Here is an 18,318-nt window from a genome sequence, read left to right on the forward strand (position 1 = left end):
GAAAAAAAAATTGCTTGCTAAAACATCTTTTTTGAGGACAGAAAAATGATTTTTAATTTTCACAGCTCAGCGTTGTAAACTTCTGTGAAGCACTTGGGGGTTGAACGTGCTCACCACACATCTAGATAAGTTCTTTGGGGGGTCTAGTTTCCAAAATGGGGTCACTTATGGGGTGTTTCTACTGTTTAGGCACATCAGGGGCTCTGCAAATGCAATGTGACGCCCGAAGACCATTCCATGAAAGTCTGCATTTCAAATGTCACTACTTCCCTTCCGAGCCCTGACGTGCGCCCAAACAGTGGTTTACCCCCACATATGAGGTTTCAGCGTACTCACAACAAACTGGGCAACAAATATTGGGGTCCAATTTCTCCTGTTACCCTTGTGAAAATAAACAATTGCTTGCTAAAACATCTTTTTTGAGGAAAGAAAAATGATTTTTTATTTTCACGGCTCTGCGTTGTAAACTTCTGTGAAGCACTTGGGAATTGAACGTGCTCACCACACATCTAGATAAGTTCCTTGGGGGGTCTAGTTTCCAAAATGGGGTCACTTGTGGGGGGTTTCTACTGTTTAGGCACATCAGGGGCTCTGCAAATGTAACATGATTCCCGCAGACCATTCCATCAAAGTCTGCATTCCAAATCGTCACTACTTCCCTTCCGAGCCCCAGCATGTGCCCAAACAGTGGTTTACCCCCACATATGGGGTATCAGCGTACTCAGGAGAAACTGGACAACAACTTTTGGGGTCAAATTTTTCCTGTTACCCTTGGGAAAATTAAAAAATTCTGGGCTAAAAAAATATTTTTGAGGAAAGAAAACACATTTATTATTTTCACGGCTCTGCGTTATAAACTTCTGTGAAGCACTTGGGGGTTCAAAGTGCTCACCACACATCTAGATTAGTTCCTTGGGAGGTCTAGTTTCCAAAATGGGGTCACTTGTGCGGGAGCTCCAATGTTTAGGCACACAGGGGCTCTCCAAACGCAACATGGTGTCCGCTAATGATTGAAGCTAATTTTCCATTCAAAAAGCCAAATGGCGTGCCTTCCCTTCCGAGCCCTGCCGTGCGCCCAAACAGTGGTTTACCCCCACATATGGGGTATCATCGTACTCAGGACAAACTGGACAACAACATTTGGGGTCCAATTTCTCCTATTATCCTTGGGAAAATAAAAAACTCCGGGCTAAAAATCATTTTTGAGGAAAGAAAAATAATTTTTTATTTTCATGGCTCTGCGTTATAAACTTCTGTGAAGCACCTGGGGGTTTTAAGTGCTCACTATGCATCTAGATTAGTTCCTTGGGGGGTCTAGTTTCCAAAATGGGGTCACTTGTGGGGGAGCTCCAATGTTTAGGCACACAGGGGCTCTCCAAACGCGACATGGTGTCCACTAACGATTGGAGCTAATTTTCCATTCAAAAAGTCAAATGGCGCGCTGTTGTGAATTCTGTTTGTGGGCTCCCTCTGGTGGCTACTGGTGGTACTGGTTGACTTCTGTCTTCTATCTCCAGTGCACCTGTTCCCATCAGGAAATGGGAGTTTCCTATATAGTCTGGCTTCTCACTCATTTACTTGCGGGCTATCAATGTTACCAGAGCTCCTCTGTTACTTGCTACCTGCTCCAAGTCTGCTGAGTCAGATAAGTTTCATCATTTGTACCTTTTGTCCAGCGTGCATTTATATGAATCTTGCTGCTGGAAGCTCTAGTGGACTGAAATGACCACTCCGGTGTCATGAGTTGATACCGGAGTTTAAAGTCATTTCAGGATGGTATTTTGTAGGGTTTTGAGTTGACCGCGAAGTCCACTTTTGTATTTTCTGCTATCTAGTTAGTGGGCCTCTCTTTGCTGAACCTGTATTCATACTGCGTATGTGTTTTCTTCTTAACTAACCGTCATTATATGTTGGGGGCTACTATTACTTTGGGGTTTTCTCTGGAGGCAAGCCAGGTCTGTGTTTCCTCTATTAGGGGTAGCTAGATCTCCGGCTGGTGTGAGACGTCTAGGGATAAAACGCAGGTACGTTCCCCGGCCACTGGTAGTTGTGCGTTAGGTTCAGCATCGCGGTCAGCTTAGATTCCATCTTCCTAGAGCTAGTCCTGTTTTTGCCCATGTCCCTGCCATTGGGAATCATGACAGTATAGCCGGCCAAAATGTGTTAAGTATTGGCTGAAGAAGGAGAGAAAAAGAAGTCTCTGACACCTTTTTTTTTTTTTTTTTTTTTTACTCTGAAGTCTGTTTAGCCATAATTGCAGTCTGCTTCTTTTCCCTCCTCTTAATCCCTGAATGGCTCAGATCTCAGCTGCTGAGAAATGGATATCCAGAGTTTAGCTTCAAATCTGAATAATCTTGCTTCTAAGGTTCAAAATATACAAGATTTTGTCATACATGCTCCTATGTCTGAACCTAAAATTCCTATACCAGAGTTTTTTTCTGGAGATAGATCTCGTTTTTTGAATTTTAAGCACAATTGTAAATTGTATCTTTCTCTGAGACCTCATTCCGCTGGAAACCCTGCTCAGCAGGTTAAGATTGTTATTTCCTTGCTGCGGGGTGACCCCCAGAATTGGGCATTTGCATTGGCGCCAGGGGATCCTGCGCTGTTCGATGTGGATGCGTTTTTTCTGGCGCTGGGGTTGCTCTATGAGGAACCGAATTTGGAGATTCAAGCTGAAAAGGCCTTGATAGCCCTCTCTCAAGGGCATGATGAAGCTGAAATATGTTGTCAAAAGTTTCGTAAATGGTCTGTGCTTACTCAGTGGAATGAGTGCGCCCTGGCGGCGAATTTCAGAGAGGGTCTCTCTGACGCCGTTAAAGATGTCATGGTGGGGTTTCCTACGCCCACAGGTCTGAATGAGTCCATGACAATGGCTATTCAGATTGACCGGCGTTTGCGGGAGCGCAAACCTGTGCACCATTTGGCGGTGTCTTCTGAGCAGGCACCGGAGAATATGCAATGTGATAGAATTCTGTCCAGAAGTGAACGGCAGAATTATAGGCGTAAAAATGGGTTGTGTTTCTATTGTGGCGATTCTGCTCATGTTATATCAGCATGCTCTAAACGCACTAAAAGGGTTGATAAGTCTTTTGCAGTTAGCAACTTGCAGTCTAAGTTTCTTTTGTCTGTAACTTTGATTTGTTCGTTATCATCTATTAATGTGAATGCCTATGTGGACTCTGGCGCCGCCCTGAGTCTTATGGATTGGTCCTTTGCCAGGCGTTGTGGGTGTAGTCTAGAGTCTCTGGAAGTCCCTATTCCTTTGAAGGGTATCGACTCCACACCATTGGCTAGGAATAAACCTCAATACTGGACACAAGTGACTATGTGTATGACTCCAGACCATCAGGAGGTGATTCGATTCCTTGTGTTGCATAATTTTCATGATTTCTTAGTGCTTGGATTGCCATGGTTACAAACTCACAACCCAGTTCTTGACTGGAAAACAATGTCCGTATTAAGCTGGGGATGTCAGGGGGTTCATGGGGAAGTACCTTTGGTTTCCATTGCTTCATCTACTCCCTCTGAGGTTTCGGCATTTTTGTCTGACTATTGTGATGTTTTTGAGGAGCCTAAACTTAGTTCGCTCCCTCCTCACAGGGATTGCGATTGTGCTATAGATTTGATTCCTGGTAGCAAATTTCCTAAAGGTCGTTTGTTCAATCTGTCTGTGCCAGAGCATGCTGCTATGCGAGAGTATATTAAGGAGTCCTTGGAAAAGGGACATATTCGTCCATCTTCATCCCCTTTAGGAGCAGGTTTTTTTTTCGTGGGTAAAAAAGATGGTTCTCTGAGGCCTTGTATTGATTATCGGCTGTTGAATAAGATTACAGTCAAATATCAGTATCCTTTGCCACTGTTGACTGATTTGTTTGCTCGTATTAAGGGGGCAAGGTGGTTCTCTAAGATTGACCTTCGGGGTGCGTATAATTTGGTGCGGATTAAGCAGGGAGATGAGTGGAAAACTGCATTTAATACGCCCGAGGGCCATTTTGAGTATCTGGTAATGCCTTTTGGTCTTTCTAATGCCCCTTCAGTCTTTCAGTCCTTTATGCACAATATTTTCCGTGAATATCTGGATAAATTTATGATTGTGTATCTGGATGATATTTTGATTTTTTCCGATGACTGGGAGTCGCATGTTCAACAGGTCAGGAAGGTTTTTCAGGTTTTGCGGGCCAATTCTTTGTTTGTAAAGGGTTCAAAGTGTATTTTTGGGGTTCAGAAGATCTCTTTTTTGGGGTATATTTTTTCCCCTTCTTCTATTGAGATGGATCCTGTCAAGGTTCGGGCTATTTGTGATTGGACGCAGCCGACTTCCCTCAAGAGCCTTCAGAAGTTCTTGGGCTTTGCTATTTTCTATCGTCGATTTATAACTGGTTTTTCAAGTGTCGTTAAGCCTCTAACGGATTTGACTAAGAAGGGTGCTAATGTTTCCAATTGGTCCTCGGCGGCTGTGGAGGCCTTTCGGGAGCTTAAGCACCGCTTTTCTTCTGCTCCTGTGTTGCGCCAACCTGATGTTTCTCTTCCTTTTCAGGTCGAAGTTGATGCTTCAGAGATCGGAGCGGGGGCGGTTTTGTCGCAGAGAAGTTCCGATTGCTCGGTGATGAGACCATGTGCGTTCTTTTCTCGAAAATTTTCGCCCGCCGAGCAAAATTATGATGTTGGTAATCGGGAACTCTTGGCTATGAAGTGGGCCTTTGAGGAGTGGCGTCATTGGCTTGAGGGTGCTAGGCATCAGGTGGTGGTATTGACTGATCACAAGAATCTGATTTACCTTGAGTCAGCCAGGTGTCTGAATCCTAGACAGGCGCGCTGGTCGTTGTTTTTCTCTCGGTTTAATTTTGTGGTCTCATATCTACCAGGTTCAAAAAATGTGAAGGCAGATGCCCTTTCTAGGAGTTTTGAGCCTGACTCCCCTGGTGATTCTGAGCCTACGGGTATCCTTAAGGATGGGGTGATATTGTCTGCTGTCTCTCCAGACTTGCGACGTGCTTTGCAGGAGTTTCAAGTGGATAGGCCTGATCGTTGTCCGCCTGGGAGACTGTTTGTTCCAGATGAGTGGACCAGTAGAGTCATCTTGGAAGTTCATTCTTCTGTGTTGGCAGGCCACCCTGGAATCTTTGGTACCAGAGATTTGGTGGCCAGGTCCTTCTGGTGGCCTTCCCTGTCTCGGGATGTGCGTACTTTTGTACAGTCTTGTGATGTTTGTGCTCGGGCCAAGCCTTGTTGTTCTCGGGCTAGTGGATTGTTGTTGCCCTTGCCTATTCCGAAGAGGCCTTGGACGCACATCTCTATGGACTTTATTTTGGATCTCCCGGTTTCTCAGAAAATGACCGTCATCTGGGTGGTGTGTGACCGTTTTTCTAAAATGGTTCATTTGGTACCCTTGCCCAAGTTGCCTTCTTCATCGGAGTTGGTTCCTCTGTTTTTTCAGAATGTGGTTCGTCTGCATGGTATCCCGGAAAACATCGTTTCTGACAGGGGATCCCAATTTGTGTCTAGATTTTGGCGGGCGTTCTGTGCCAGGATGGGCATTGATTTGTCTTTTTCGTCTGCTTTCCACCCTCAGACGAATGGCCAGACAGAGCAAACTAATCAGACCTTGGAGACTTATTTGAGGTGTTTTGTGTCTGCTGATCAGGATGACTGGGTCGCCTTTTTGCCGTTGGCGGAGTTTGCCCTTAATAATCGGGCTAGTTCTGCCACTCTGGTTTCTCCTTTCTTCTGCAATTCGGGGTTTCACCCTCGTTTTTCATCTGGTCAGGTGGAATCTTCGGATTGTCCTGGAGTGGACACTGTGGTGGATAGATTGCACCAGATTTGGAGTCATGTGGTGGACAACTTGAAGTTGTCCCAGGAGAAGACTCAGCAGTTTGCTAATCGTCATCGTCGTGCTGGTAATCGTCTTCGCGTTGGGGACTTGGTGTGGTTGTCTTCTCGTTTTGTCCCTATGAGGGTCTCTTCTCCTAAGTTTAAACCTCGGTTCATAGGTCCTTATAAGATTTTGGAGATTCTTAATTCCGTATCGTTTCGTTTGGACCTACCAGCATCTTTCACTATTCATAGTGTCTTCCATCGGTCTTTGTTGCGGAGGTACGAGATACCGGTTGTTCCTTCTGTTGAGCCTCCTGCTCCTATGCTGGTGCGGGGTGAATTGGAGTATGTTGTGGAGAAGATTTTGGACTCTCGCATTTCCAGACGGAGACTTCAATATTTGGTCAAATGGAAGGGATACGGTCAGGAGGATAATTCTTGGGTGACTGCCTCTGATGTTCATGCCTCTGATTTGGTTCGCGCCTTTCATAGGGCTCGTCCAGATCGCCCTGGTGGTTCTCATGAGGGTTCGGTGCCCCCTCCTCAAGGGGGGGGTACTGTTGTGAATTTTGTTTGTGGGCTCCCTCTGGTGGCTACTGGTGGTACTGGTTGACTTCTGTCTTCTATCTCCAGTGCACCTGTTCCCATCAGGAAATGGGAGTTTCCTATATAGTCTGGCTTCTCACTCATTTACTTGCCGGCTATCAATGTTACCAGAGCTCCTCTGTTACTTGCTACCTGCTCCAAGTCTGCTGAGTCAGATAAGTTTGATCATTTGTACCTTTTGTCCAGCGTGCATTTATATGAATCTTGCTGCTGGAAGCTCTAGTGAACTGAAATGACCACTCCGGTGTCATGAGTTGATACTGGAGTTTAAAGTCATTTCAGGATGGTATTTTGTAGGGTTTTGAGTTGACCGCGAAGTCCACTTTTGTATTTTCTGCTATCTAGTTAGTTGGCCTCTCTTTGCTGAACCTGTATTCATACTGCGTATGTGTTTTCTTCTTAACTAACCGTCATTATATGTTGGGGGCTACTATTACTTTGGGGTTTTCTCTGGAGGCAAGCCAGGTCTGTGTTTCCTCTATTAGGGGTAGCTAGATCTCCGGCTGGTGCGAGACGTCTAGGGATAAAACGCAGGTACGTTCCCCGGCCACTGGTAGTTGTGCGTTAGGTTCAGCATCGCGGTCAGCTTAGATTCCATCTTCCTAGAGCTAGTCCTGTTTTTGCCCATGTCCCTGCCATTGGGAATCATGACAGCGCGCCTTCCCTTCTGAGCCTTGCCGTGCACCCAAACAGTGGTTTACCCCCACATATGAGGTATCGGCGTACTCAGAAGAAATTGCCCAACAAATTTTAGGATCCATTTTATCCTGTTGCCCATGTGAAAATGAAAAAATTGAGGCTAAAAGAAATTTTGTGTGAAAAAAAAGTACTTTTTCATTTTTACGGATCAATTTGTGAAGCACCTGAGGGTTTAAAGTGCTCACTATGCATCTAGATAAGTTCCTTGGGGGGTCTAGTTTCCAAAATGGGGTCACTTGTGGGGAGCTCCAATGTTTAGGCACACAGGGGCTCTCCAAACCTGACATGGTGTCCGCTAACGATGGAGATAATTTTTCATTCAAAAAGTCAAATGGCGCTCCTTCCCTTCCGAGCCTTACCATGTGCCCAAACAGTAGTTTACCCCCACATATGAGGTATTGGCGTACTCAGGAGAAATTGCCCAACAAATTTTAGGATCCATTTTATCCTATTTCCCATGTGAAAATGAAAAAATTGAGGCTAAAAGAAATTTTGTGTGAAAAAAAAGTACTTTTTCATTGTTACGGATTAATTTGTGAAGCACCTGGGGGTTTAAAGTGCTCACTATGCTTCTAGATAAGTTCCTTGGGGGGTCTAGTTTCCAAAATGGGGTCACTTGTGGGGGAGCTCCAATGTTTAGGCACACGGGGGCTCTCCAAACGCGACATGGTGTCCGCTAAAGATTGGAGCCAATTTTTCATTCAAAAAGTCAAATGGCGCTCCTTCCCTTCCGAGCCCTGCCGTGCGCCCAAACAGTGGTTTACCCCCACATATGAGGTATCAGCGTACTCAGGACAAATTGGACAACAACATTCGTGGTCCAGTTTCTCCTTTTACCCTTGGGAAAATAAAAAAATTGTTGCGAAAAGATCATTTTTTTGACTAAAAAGTTAAATGTTAATTTTTCCCCTCCATGTTGCTTCTGCTGCTGTGAAACACCTGAAGGGTTAATAAACTTCTTGAATGTGGTTTTGAGCACCTTGAGGGGTGCAGTTTTTAGAATGGTGTCACTTTTGGGCATTTTCAGCCATATAGAACCCTCAAACTGACTTCAAATGTGAGGTGGTCCCTAAAAAAAAGGTTTTGTAAATTTTGTTGTAAAAATGAGAAATCACTGGTCAAATTTTAACCCTTATAACTTCCTAGCAAAAAAAAAATTTGTTTCCAAAATTGTGCTGATGTAAAGTAGACATGTGGGAAATGTTATTTATTAACTATTTTGTGTCACATAACTCTCTGGTTTAACAGAATAAAAATTCAAAATGTGAAAATTGCAAAATTTTCAAATTTTTCACCAAATTTCCGTTTTTTTCACAAATAAACTCAGAAATTATCGACCTAAATTTACCACTAACATGAAACCCAATATGTCACGAAAAAACAATCTCAGAACCGCAAGGATCCGTTGAAGCGTTCCTGAGTTATTACCTCATAAAGGGACACTGGTCAGAATTGCAAAAAATGGCAAGGTCATTAAGGCCAAAATAGGCTGGGTCATGAAGGGGTTAAAGGGAATCCGACATGACGCCAGAATCCCTAAATAATTAGTGTAAGTAACAACTTTAAGACAGTTTATTTAATATAACAGTGTAGGGTCAGAAGTGGTGACATGTTTCTATTAGACTTTTCCTCTGATTGTTCCTCTCCTGGTTTTGGCTACAAATACTGATGGGAAATACTGACCAAATACTGACCGTGGGAATAAGATGAATAAGTCTGAGCCATTTCTCTCATAGGAGAAGTGTTGATGAAAGAAAAGAAATTGCATTATTTTATTCCCCCCTAAGGGAGAAGCTGATGTGAAAATACCAACAGTCACAATTTTTTGCCCATCTCTGGATTGTGGAAAACTTTAGCGACTTTTCAGAGAAACAAAAATTTCTATGATGAATCAAGGGCCGATGTCTTTCTTTCAGAAAAAAAACAAAAACTGGGGAATAAGAAAGCGCAGTAGGGTCGGATCCAAGTATCTGATGCAAGTTTCGGTTTGGATCCCTCATCAGCAGTACTTTGTATCACACCTCATTCCCGTCTTCATTTTTTTTTATATGCAAATTGCCTCTTCTGAGAAAAAGAGGACTTAAACTCTACAGCGCCACCTATTGGAAGTAGCGATCCTACAAGTCACAATCAACCCTTTAACGAGTCGTGCAATATGACTTAGGATAAAAGCCAAATCATTATCTCAATTCGCAGACACGGTGTTTCGGGCTGTTGGCCCTCGTCAGTGCGAAGCATGAGAACTGATTTGGCTAGGTGAGAGGCTCTGGACATGGGGTCTAAGGGGTATCGTTTCTCCTTATGGAGAGTGACATACCATCTCTGGCTTGTCAAGGTAAGGAGGCTTATTTGCCGTACAATGCTCCTCTGGGAATTTAAATATGCAAATTGCCTCTTCTGAGAAAAAGAGGACTTAAACTCTACAGCGCCACCTACGATACCCCTTAGACCCCATGTCCAGAGCCTCTCACCTAGCCAAATCAGTTCTCATGCTTCGCACTGACGAGGGCCAACAGCCCGAAACACCGTGTCTGCGAATTGAGATACTGATTTGGCTTTTATCCTAAGTCATATTGCACGACTCGTTAAAGGGTTGATTGTGACTTGTAGGATCGCTACTTCCAATAGGTGGCGCTGTAGAGTTTAAGTCCTCTTTTTCTCAGAAGAGGCAATTTGCATATTTAAATTCCCAGAGGAGCATTGTACGGCAAATAAGCCTCCTTACCTTGACAAGCCAGAGATGGTATGTCACTCTCCATAAGGAGAAACGATACCCCTTAGACCCCATTTTTTTTTTCTAATTTTGCCTGTAACCCCCTATGAACAAAAAGCTTAAAAATGACAAAACAATTAACAGAGGCTGCAAAGTACTAACGACTTGTACACGTTCCATTACCTGTCTCAGGCTTCCAATGCCACGAGGAAGTTAAAAACCACAACCCGTCCATTCTCCCGACGCTTGGAAGCCGCTCACTATTATTACATATATTTAAGAGCAAAAACCCCCAAACCTCCGCTGTCATAACCGCTGCAAAAGACGTCAGAGGAAATATAAGAACACTGCCTCTAAAAAGGCGGTGGGCTCATAGTTTCTTTTATAATGAACACAGTACAGCAATTATTTGTTCTCTCCATTCCTGATGGTGCGAGCTCAGCTCCTGAGTCTGCACCGTCCTCGTCACCAGTCCTACATTGTACCGTTACTGGAGCTGCCGCCCACCAGCATTGCGGATGCAGTGGATAAAGTTCTAATTTATAATTAATTAAAAAAATAATGACGGCAAGTGTATACTTTTTCCTTAAGTATAATAGTAACTTTATTTCATTTTTCTTTATCTCTTACAGATTTTTAAAAGAAGATTTGGATCAATTCTTTAATCCATCATCCTGGAGTAAATCATTTTAAAATTTCTCCTTTTTCTGGAATTTTGGGTTCAGTGAGCGACCTTAGCACTGACTGAGAGCTACCTCTGTACGCACAGCTATACAAACACAGCTGTGAGTTGCTGATGGGACCGCCCACTGGACTCACTGATGGGACCGCCCACTGGACCCAAAATCCTAGAAAGATTAAAACTCATGTTTTACTGAATCTGTTCCCACCAGCCTATATCAATCTGCTTAGCTCCCCCCGCTTTCTAAGGCTTCGTTCCCACCATGAGCTTTTGGTGAGTTTTTGATGTTGCAGATTTTCTGCACTCATTAAGTAAAATAGGTCACTTGCATTTTTTGGAAAACACGCAGCATAGAAAACAAATTAAAAACTCATTGTGGAAACGTGGCCTTACATGTTGCCTGCAGATTGGACGGCATTTTCATGGTGACAGGTTCCTTTTAAACAATTTTTACATTTGAAAACCATTTTACTGTTTACATATACAGAAATATCACTGTGACAAAAATCTGCAAGATGAGCGTACAACAGCAACCTATGGTTTTGTGTAAACTAATCGGCAGCACATTATTCTCTGTAAACAGCGTATGTGCTGCCGAGAGCGATGGCATTCCATGTGCACAGAACGATCTATTACTGATTGGAAATGTGGTCTCCCAGTCCAAATAGGCTGTTAAATGACCGCGATAAGTCAGGTGATGTGACCCCGCTATCACACTTGTAACATCCATTGCCGTGAACAGTTACAGGCGCTGTACGAGGCTCACAGTTACTGACCATTGTCTGCCATGTTTAGCTTTAAACTCCCGGCAGCTGTGTATTGTCGTATTCTCCCCTGCTTTAGGAATTAAAGGAGAATAATTTATTAAGTATTGTTTCCTATATATTTTCCTATGTTTTATATTTTTATATCCATTGTTTGGAGCATATTAAAACTCGTGCACTAAATGATAACCCCCTATAGATAGTGATTGGCGGATAATCACAAGATCTGAATGCATTTTGGACCTGGTGACACCAAATAGGAAATTAAACATCCAAACCTTCAAAGTTCTGGATCCTAAAATGTATATTCAAGGAAACTCTGCTATGTGAAGCCACTCCGATAACCCCAGCCAGTCTCCAAAAGAGCCGAATTAGCCTTTATTAGACACATCACATAGAAGTTAAAAAAGATTTAAAGGGAATCGGTAACCAGACTTATTCTACGTAATCTGAGATCAAATGACGTATGGGAAGAGATCCTGCTTCCAGCAATGTGTCAGTTTCTGGGCTGCTTGCTGTAGTTTTGGTAAAATCACAGTTTTATAAGCAGGAGATTATCACTAGAGGACTAGTAAACCTGCTGCTTGTAGTCCTGCATATTAACGAGCTCTGTATAAACCCGCCCACATCACTGATTGGTAGCTGATAGATCGTGCACACTGAAAGCTGCCAATCAGTGGTGTGGGCGGGGTTATACAGTGCTCAGCATTCGGAGAACTGCTAGATCTATTGCAGTAAAAACCGGGATTTTAGCAAAACTAGTAAGTGACACATCACTGGAATCAGGGTCTCTGCTCATACATCATGCAGCTGTCAGGTGACGTACAAAAAGCTGGTGATAGATTCCCTTCAAATACTTAGTGAATTGTTTTTATTTTTTTGTGCACTACTCTGTATTATGTGTCTACTAAAAATAAAAGAACTCCAACACCAAAGAACAGCGCTCCAAACGGGTGTAGTGATCCAATGAAGAACCTTTATTTAGCCATAGAAAAGCAGCAACGTTTCGACCATGGATTGGTCTTTTTCAAGCATGCTTGAAAAAGACCAATCCATGGTCGAAACGTTGCTGCTTTTCTATGGCTAAATAAAGGTTCTTCATTGGATCACTACACCCGTTTGGAGCACTGTTCTTTGGTGTTGGAGTTGACGTGTTACCCAGGAGGGTTCCCTGGATATGGAACGAGCGCCCCGATAAGTGAGTGCTGTCAGCCACCTTTATACTTTATATACTAAAAATAAAAGGTCTGACCTCAGGAAAAATGAGAACAAGATTCTTGAATGGAGCCGAGGAGTCCATGCGCGACCTACGCGCCATTCATTGTCTATAGGAGATGAGCTACAATTCTGAAAATAATCGTTTGATGAATTTGTGTGACGTATTACTGTGCGTCTAATGAAGAAATCTCTCAGGGTGGAATGGTCGACGAGGCCATCTTGAAGTCTCGGACGACCTCAAACCTTAGAGAAAACCATTATGTCCCGAGGACAAACACTTGGAATGATGGCGATGTTGTATTTGTCATTCGGGAAGAATCTACATTAGTGTAGAACTATGACTTCATGCTCTGTTTATGTTGCCTTTTATATGCCTTTTATATACAGTGTTAACTGTAACCTGATTAATAATGCATGTTTTTATTAAATGTCCTGTGGTAATATTTTGTAGACATTATTTATATTTGTTGAGTGAGCTGTACGCTTTGGGTATAGGGCTTCCTGAATTGCGATCCACCCGCGGCTGTTAACAATATGTTAAATGCTGCTGTCAATCTCTGACAGCGGCTAGTAACATGCACATGCTGGCAGCGCATCATAAACCCCCCCATCGGCGCCCTTGTCACATAATTGCGGGGCGCCAATGGGTTACCATGAGTCTGCAGGAAGCTGTTCTGCTATGAGCGCCGCCCTGTGGCCGACGTGCATAGCAGATGAACATTTCTGTTTCGCTGTTTTACTGCTATTTCTGCTTAAGTGTAGCATTTTCATATCTTGTACAACCCCTTTAATAGAGTTGGATGCTTAAAGGGAATCTGTCTCCAGGTTTATATTACCTCATCGGAGAGCACACCAAGCTCTATATGCACATAGTGTATAGACAGTGAGCTACATATTACAGGAAGAGGCGGAGTTGGACTAGTATGCACTCCCTGCTATAGTCCAGACAACTATAATCACCAGGTGATCAAACCTTCAGTGTAACAAAGCAACAGCACATAAGTGACATATCATTGAAATCTGTGTCTTAGCCTCTACCTCATGCTTTCCTAAGGTTACATAGCAAAACTTACTGAGATATTCCCTTTAAGAGATGTTTATGTGCTTGAACATTCCCCTATTTTGAGGCTGGGTGATAACTTTAGATAGTTTTTTTGATACATTGAGCTGGACATAAATCTGATTGGGCTACAGCTCACATTTTGGCTGGACATTCACCGGCAGCACACTTGAGTCATCTTCATCCAGCAGACTGACACTCCCTCTTGAAGCTACTTCCTGTTTCTTAGAGAAACACTTTGGCTGCATCTAATCAAACACTGCAGAGCTGGGATCTTACTCTGTCCTTTCCAGCCATGCTACAACACATCCCGGCTGGTGATCAGTTCATGCAGGTTTGTTTCAATTCCCCTATTTATTATACTGATGGGTGGTCCATACATGGCGTGCACTTCATTTTTAATCCTTTCCTGGTCCTCTACAATTCAGCAAAATGGTGGTCGGTTGGCTGCAATTTTAGTTGAGAAAAATGCAAATTTTGTATAAAATTATAGTCCAATGCAATCTGCCTCAAACAAACTAGCTCATATCTATTGGCCACATTGATGGAACATTGATAAAGTTAATGCTTTTGATATGAGACGATGAAAAAAGACCACTGTGCCTAAAAGGTCCAAACTAGGCAGTGTACAAGGATGATTTCTGTATTAGAGGAAATGATTGTAATACTGTAAGTTTAATGACATCTCACATATTTTGGAATCGATTTCCTTAGACATAGTTTCATATGCAACATGAAACCATAAAAAAAGATGGTGAATGGCGAAAATGACAGAGATGTTCCCAATGACAGGATCACAGAAGAATGCCCATCACACCCCTCCCTTTCCCGTCCCCTCATCCCTGTTACTTCCACACATTGTCAGATGAAGTCCTGTTATGTCTTCCCAAGAGAAACATTACATTCTTGTCCTGACTCACGTTTACAATAGTTACGTACTTTCAGTTTAAAATATTTATCAAATGTCATCAAGCCTGATTTTAAGGTCAAGCGGGCCAGACAATGGCAAACAATGGAGGCACAGATACGTAAGTGTACCAGAAATAAGCAAGATTTGTAATGTGTGTGTTTGGGTATATTGGTTTTGGTCCACCTAAATGTAAAATTTGTACTGCACATTCTGAATAGTGATGAGCGAATATACTCATTACTTGAGATTTCCCGAGCACGCTCGGGTGTCCTCCGAGTATTTTTTTAGTGCTCGGAGATTTAGTTTTCGTCACCGTAGCTGAATGATTTGCATCTCTTAGCCAGCTTGATTACATGTGGGGTTCCCTAGCAACCAGGCAACCCCCACATGTACTTATGCTGGCTAACAGATGTAAATAATTCAGCTGCAGCAATAAAAACTAAAATTCCAAGCACTGAAAAATACTCGGTGGACACCCGAGCGTGCTCGGGAAATCTCGAGTAACGAGTATATTCGTTTATAACTAATTCTGAACAATAAGGAAGATGCCATCAGGTGCTACTTGACTACTTCCAGACTGCCCATAGATGATCAATGTCAGCATTCACTTTTAGGTGATCCACGTGATCGTGCAGCTGGCGGGATCAAGCTGTCAGACACATTAAGACTCACCATAGAAGGGGCAGAAATTGTTTATTGCTGTCTCTGCCTATCTGATCTGTATATGCAGAGCGCTAAACAAACACTGTATGCATTCATAGAAGTGGTGCATTTGGGGGTCCACTTACTTGTATAACAGGGTCCACCTTGGTCTGCTGGGGCTTTGTTCCTGTAAGGACCATGTAATGACAGGCAGAGTCCAAATCCAGTTTCAACAAAACAAGTGTACTCAGCTCATCCAGTTCAGTCACAGAAACAGCACAAGGTTCCTTGCAGAATATCAACATTCCATTCCCTCTACTGTCCCTGACTTCTCCAGGAATATCGCAGGGTCGTGCCGTCGCCTTCGGTACCACAGCTTCTTGATTGGCCAGACTAACTCGCTTCAGGAGTTACCCGACTGTTTCGCACCAGACGTTTAGGGTAGTTCCCACGAAATTAGCTGCTACCATTTTGATGCTGCTCTGTATTCCTCCACCAACGTGTGACTGTCAGCCCATAGGCCCTGGACAACTTGGCTCTTCCCCTTGAATGTTGCAGGACTCAATTGTCCTGTCTGGGCTCCCAGCCCCTACTGACTAACTCCAGGAAGCTCCCCAACTACTCCCAGTTGGCCTCTCCTATCTAGCTAAATCCTATTGGTCTAACTTATTCCTATCTTACTCTATTGTGCCCCCCTAGTGGGCTAAATCCTATACTTTCCCTATATCTACTTGACACATTAACATCTGTGCATTGCATTAGAAAACAACAAATATACATGGCATTCCACAGTATCACATATCAGATGTACCAGTCTTGCACGACATGGTCAAGGAGTGTGGGGCATGAACTAGCCTCCGTACCCCCTTACATCAGTATGGGAGAGCAAAGTGGACTTGAGCAGGCCTGCGCTAAAGCTGCACACATGTAAGATTTGCAGTAATCTGTGGATGAGATAGTGTGCTTCATCCACATCACTCAATGTAGAAGGTAGGCAATTCAGCCCAGCCTCCAAAACATACATCACCTAAAACAACATCATCAGTGACGTCTGTCGTCTGATCATCAGGCTGGGATGATCTCTGCTCTTCCTGCTTGCTGCGTACTCTGATTTTCAAAGCGCACTGACAGTGCACTCTTTTGCCAGCTCAACAATTCTCAGACCAGGAGAGGAAGCGCACTGTCACTGTGCATTCAAAGTAATATAGCGCTATGAGGAGGAAGCAAATACTGAGCATTCAACAGAATTGACAACCTACTGATACACAGTAAAGAAAGGATTAACTCAGCCTAAAAATGGATGTAATCGATGATGCTTCTTTTAATGTGGAGAAAGCAGCACCCAGGTATATACAGTTATATGAAAAAGTTTGGGCACCCCTATTAATCTTAAGCTTAATGTTTTATAAAAATTGATTTTTTTGCAACAGCTATTTCAGTTTCATATATCTAATAACTGTTGGACACAGTAATGTTTCTGCCTTGAAATGAGGTTTATTGTACTAACAGAAAATGTGCAATCTGCATTCAAACAAAATTTGACAGGTGCATAAGTATGGGCACCCTTATCATTTTCTTGTTTTAAGTACTCCTACCTACTTTTTACTGACTTACTAAAGCACTGTTTTTGGTTTTGTAACCTCATTGAGCTTTGAACTTCATAGCCAGGTGTATGCAATCATGAGAAAACCTACTTAAAGTGGCCACTTGCAAGTTGTTCTCCTGTTTGAATCTCCTCTGACCAGTGGCATCATGGGCTCCTCAAAACAACTGTCAAATGATCTGAAAACAAAGATTATTCAACATAGTTGTTCAGGGGAAGGATACAAAAAGCTGTCTAAGAGATTTAACCCGTCAATTTCCACTGTGAGGAACATAGTAAGGAAATGGAAGAACACAGGTACAGTTCTTGTTAAGGCCAGAAGTGGCAGGCCAAGAAAACATCAGAAAGGCAGAGAAGAAGAATGGTGAGATCAGTCAAAGACAATCCTCAGACCACCTCCAGAGAGCTGCAGCATCAACTTGCTGCAGATGGTGTCACTGTGCATCGGTCAACTATACAAACAATTATTAGGTTCTGTAGAAGGATGTAGATCTGGGGATTTATTATGATGGAATATAGGAATATAGGCTGAACTGGATGGACAAATGTCTTTTTTCGGCCTTACTAACTATGTTACTATGTTACAACGCACTTTGCACAAGGAGAAGCTGTATGGGAGAGTGATGCGAAAGAAGCCGTTTCTGCAAGCACGCCACAAACAGAGTCGGCTGAGGTATGCAAAAGCATATTTGGAGAAGCCAATTTCTTTTTGGAAGAAGGTCCTGTGGACTGATGAAACCAAGATTGAGTTGTTTGGTCATACAAAAAGGCGTTATGCATGGCGGCAAAAAAACACAGCATTCCAAGAAAAACACTTGCAACCCACAGTAAAATTTGATGGAGGTTCCATCATGCTTTGGGGCTGTGTGGCCAATGCCAGCACCGGGAATCTAGTTAAAGTTGAGGGATGCATGGATTCCTCTCAGTATCAGCAGATTCTTGACAATAATGTTCATGAATCAGTGACAAAGTTGAAGTTACGCAGGGGATGGATTTTTCAGCAAGACAATGATCCAAAACACCGCTCCAAATCTACTCAGGCATTCATGCAGTGGGACAATTACACTGTTCTGGAATGGCCATCCCAGTCCCCAGACCTGAATATCATTGAACATCTGTGGGATCATTTGAAGAGGGCTGTCCATGCTCGGCGACCATCAAACTTAACTGAACTGGAATTGTTTTGTAAAGAGGAATGGTCAAAAATACCTTCATCCAGGATCCAGGAACTCATTAAAAGCTACAGGAAGCGACTAGAGGCTGTTATTTTTGCAAAAGGAGGATCTACTAAATATTAATGTCACTTTTCTGGTGAGGTGCCCATACTTATGCACCAGTCAAATTTTGCTTGAATGCAGATTGCACATTTTCTGTTAGTACAATAAACCTCATTTCAAGGCAGAAACATTACTGTGTCCAACAGTTATTAGATATATGAAACTGAAATAGCTGTTGCAAAAAAACAATTTTTATAAAACATTAAGCTTAAGATTAATAGGGGTGCCCAAACTTTTTCATATAACTGTATATATATATTTTTTTTTAAACACTATGACATTTCAGAGAAAACATAACTTAAAGAGATATCTGGTAATTATAGT

At 42.9% G+C, this 18,318-nt stretch overlaps 1 protein-coding gene across 4 annotated transcripts in view; it reads left to right on the top strand.

Moving 5' to 3' along the window:
* LOC143804853 (regulator of cell cycle RGCC-like) overlaps positions 1-12,289 on the top strand; it is a 46,550-nt gene extending 34,261 nt beyond the window's left edge. For all 4 annotated transcript variants that reach the window (XM_077283356.1, XM_077283358.1, XM_077283357.1 and 1 more), the window contains one exon: positions 10,471-12,289. In XM_077283356.1, coding sequence (XP_077139471.1) covers positions 10,471-10,478 — 8 coding nt within the window. In that variant the 3' untranslated portion in view covers positions 10,479-12,289. The remainder of the gene's footprint in view (positions 1-10,470) is intronic.
* The last annotated feature ends 6,029 nt before the right edge of the window (positions 12,290-18,318 follow it).

The sequence above is a fragment of the Ranitomeya variabilis genome, chromosome 2 (assembly GCF_051348905.1).
Source record: "Ranitomeya variabilis isolate aRanVar5 chromosome 2, aRanVar5.hap1, whole genome shotgun sequence".
NCBI lineage: Eukaryota > Metazoa > Chordata > Amphibia > Anura > Dendrobatidae > Ranitomeya > Ranitomeya variabilis.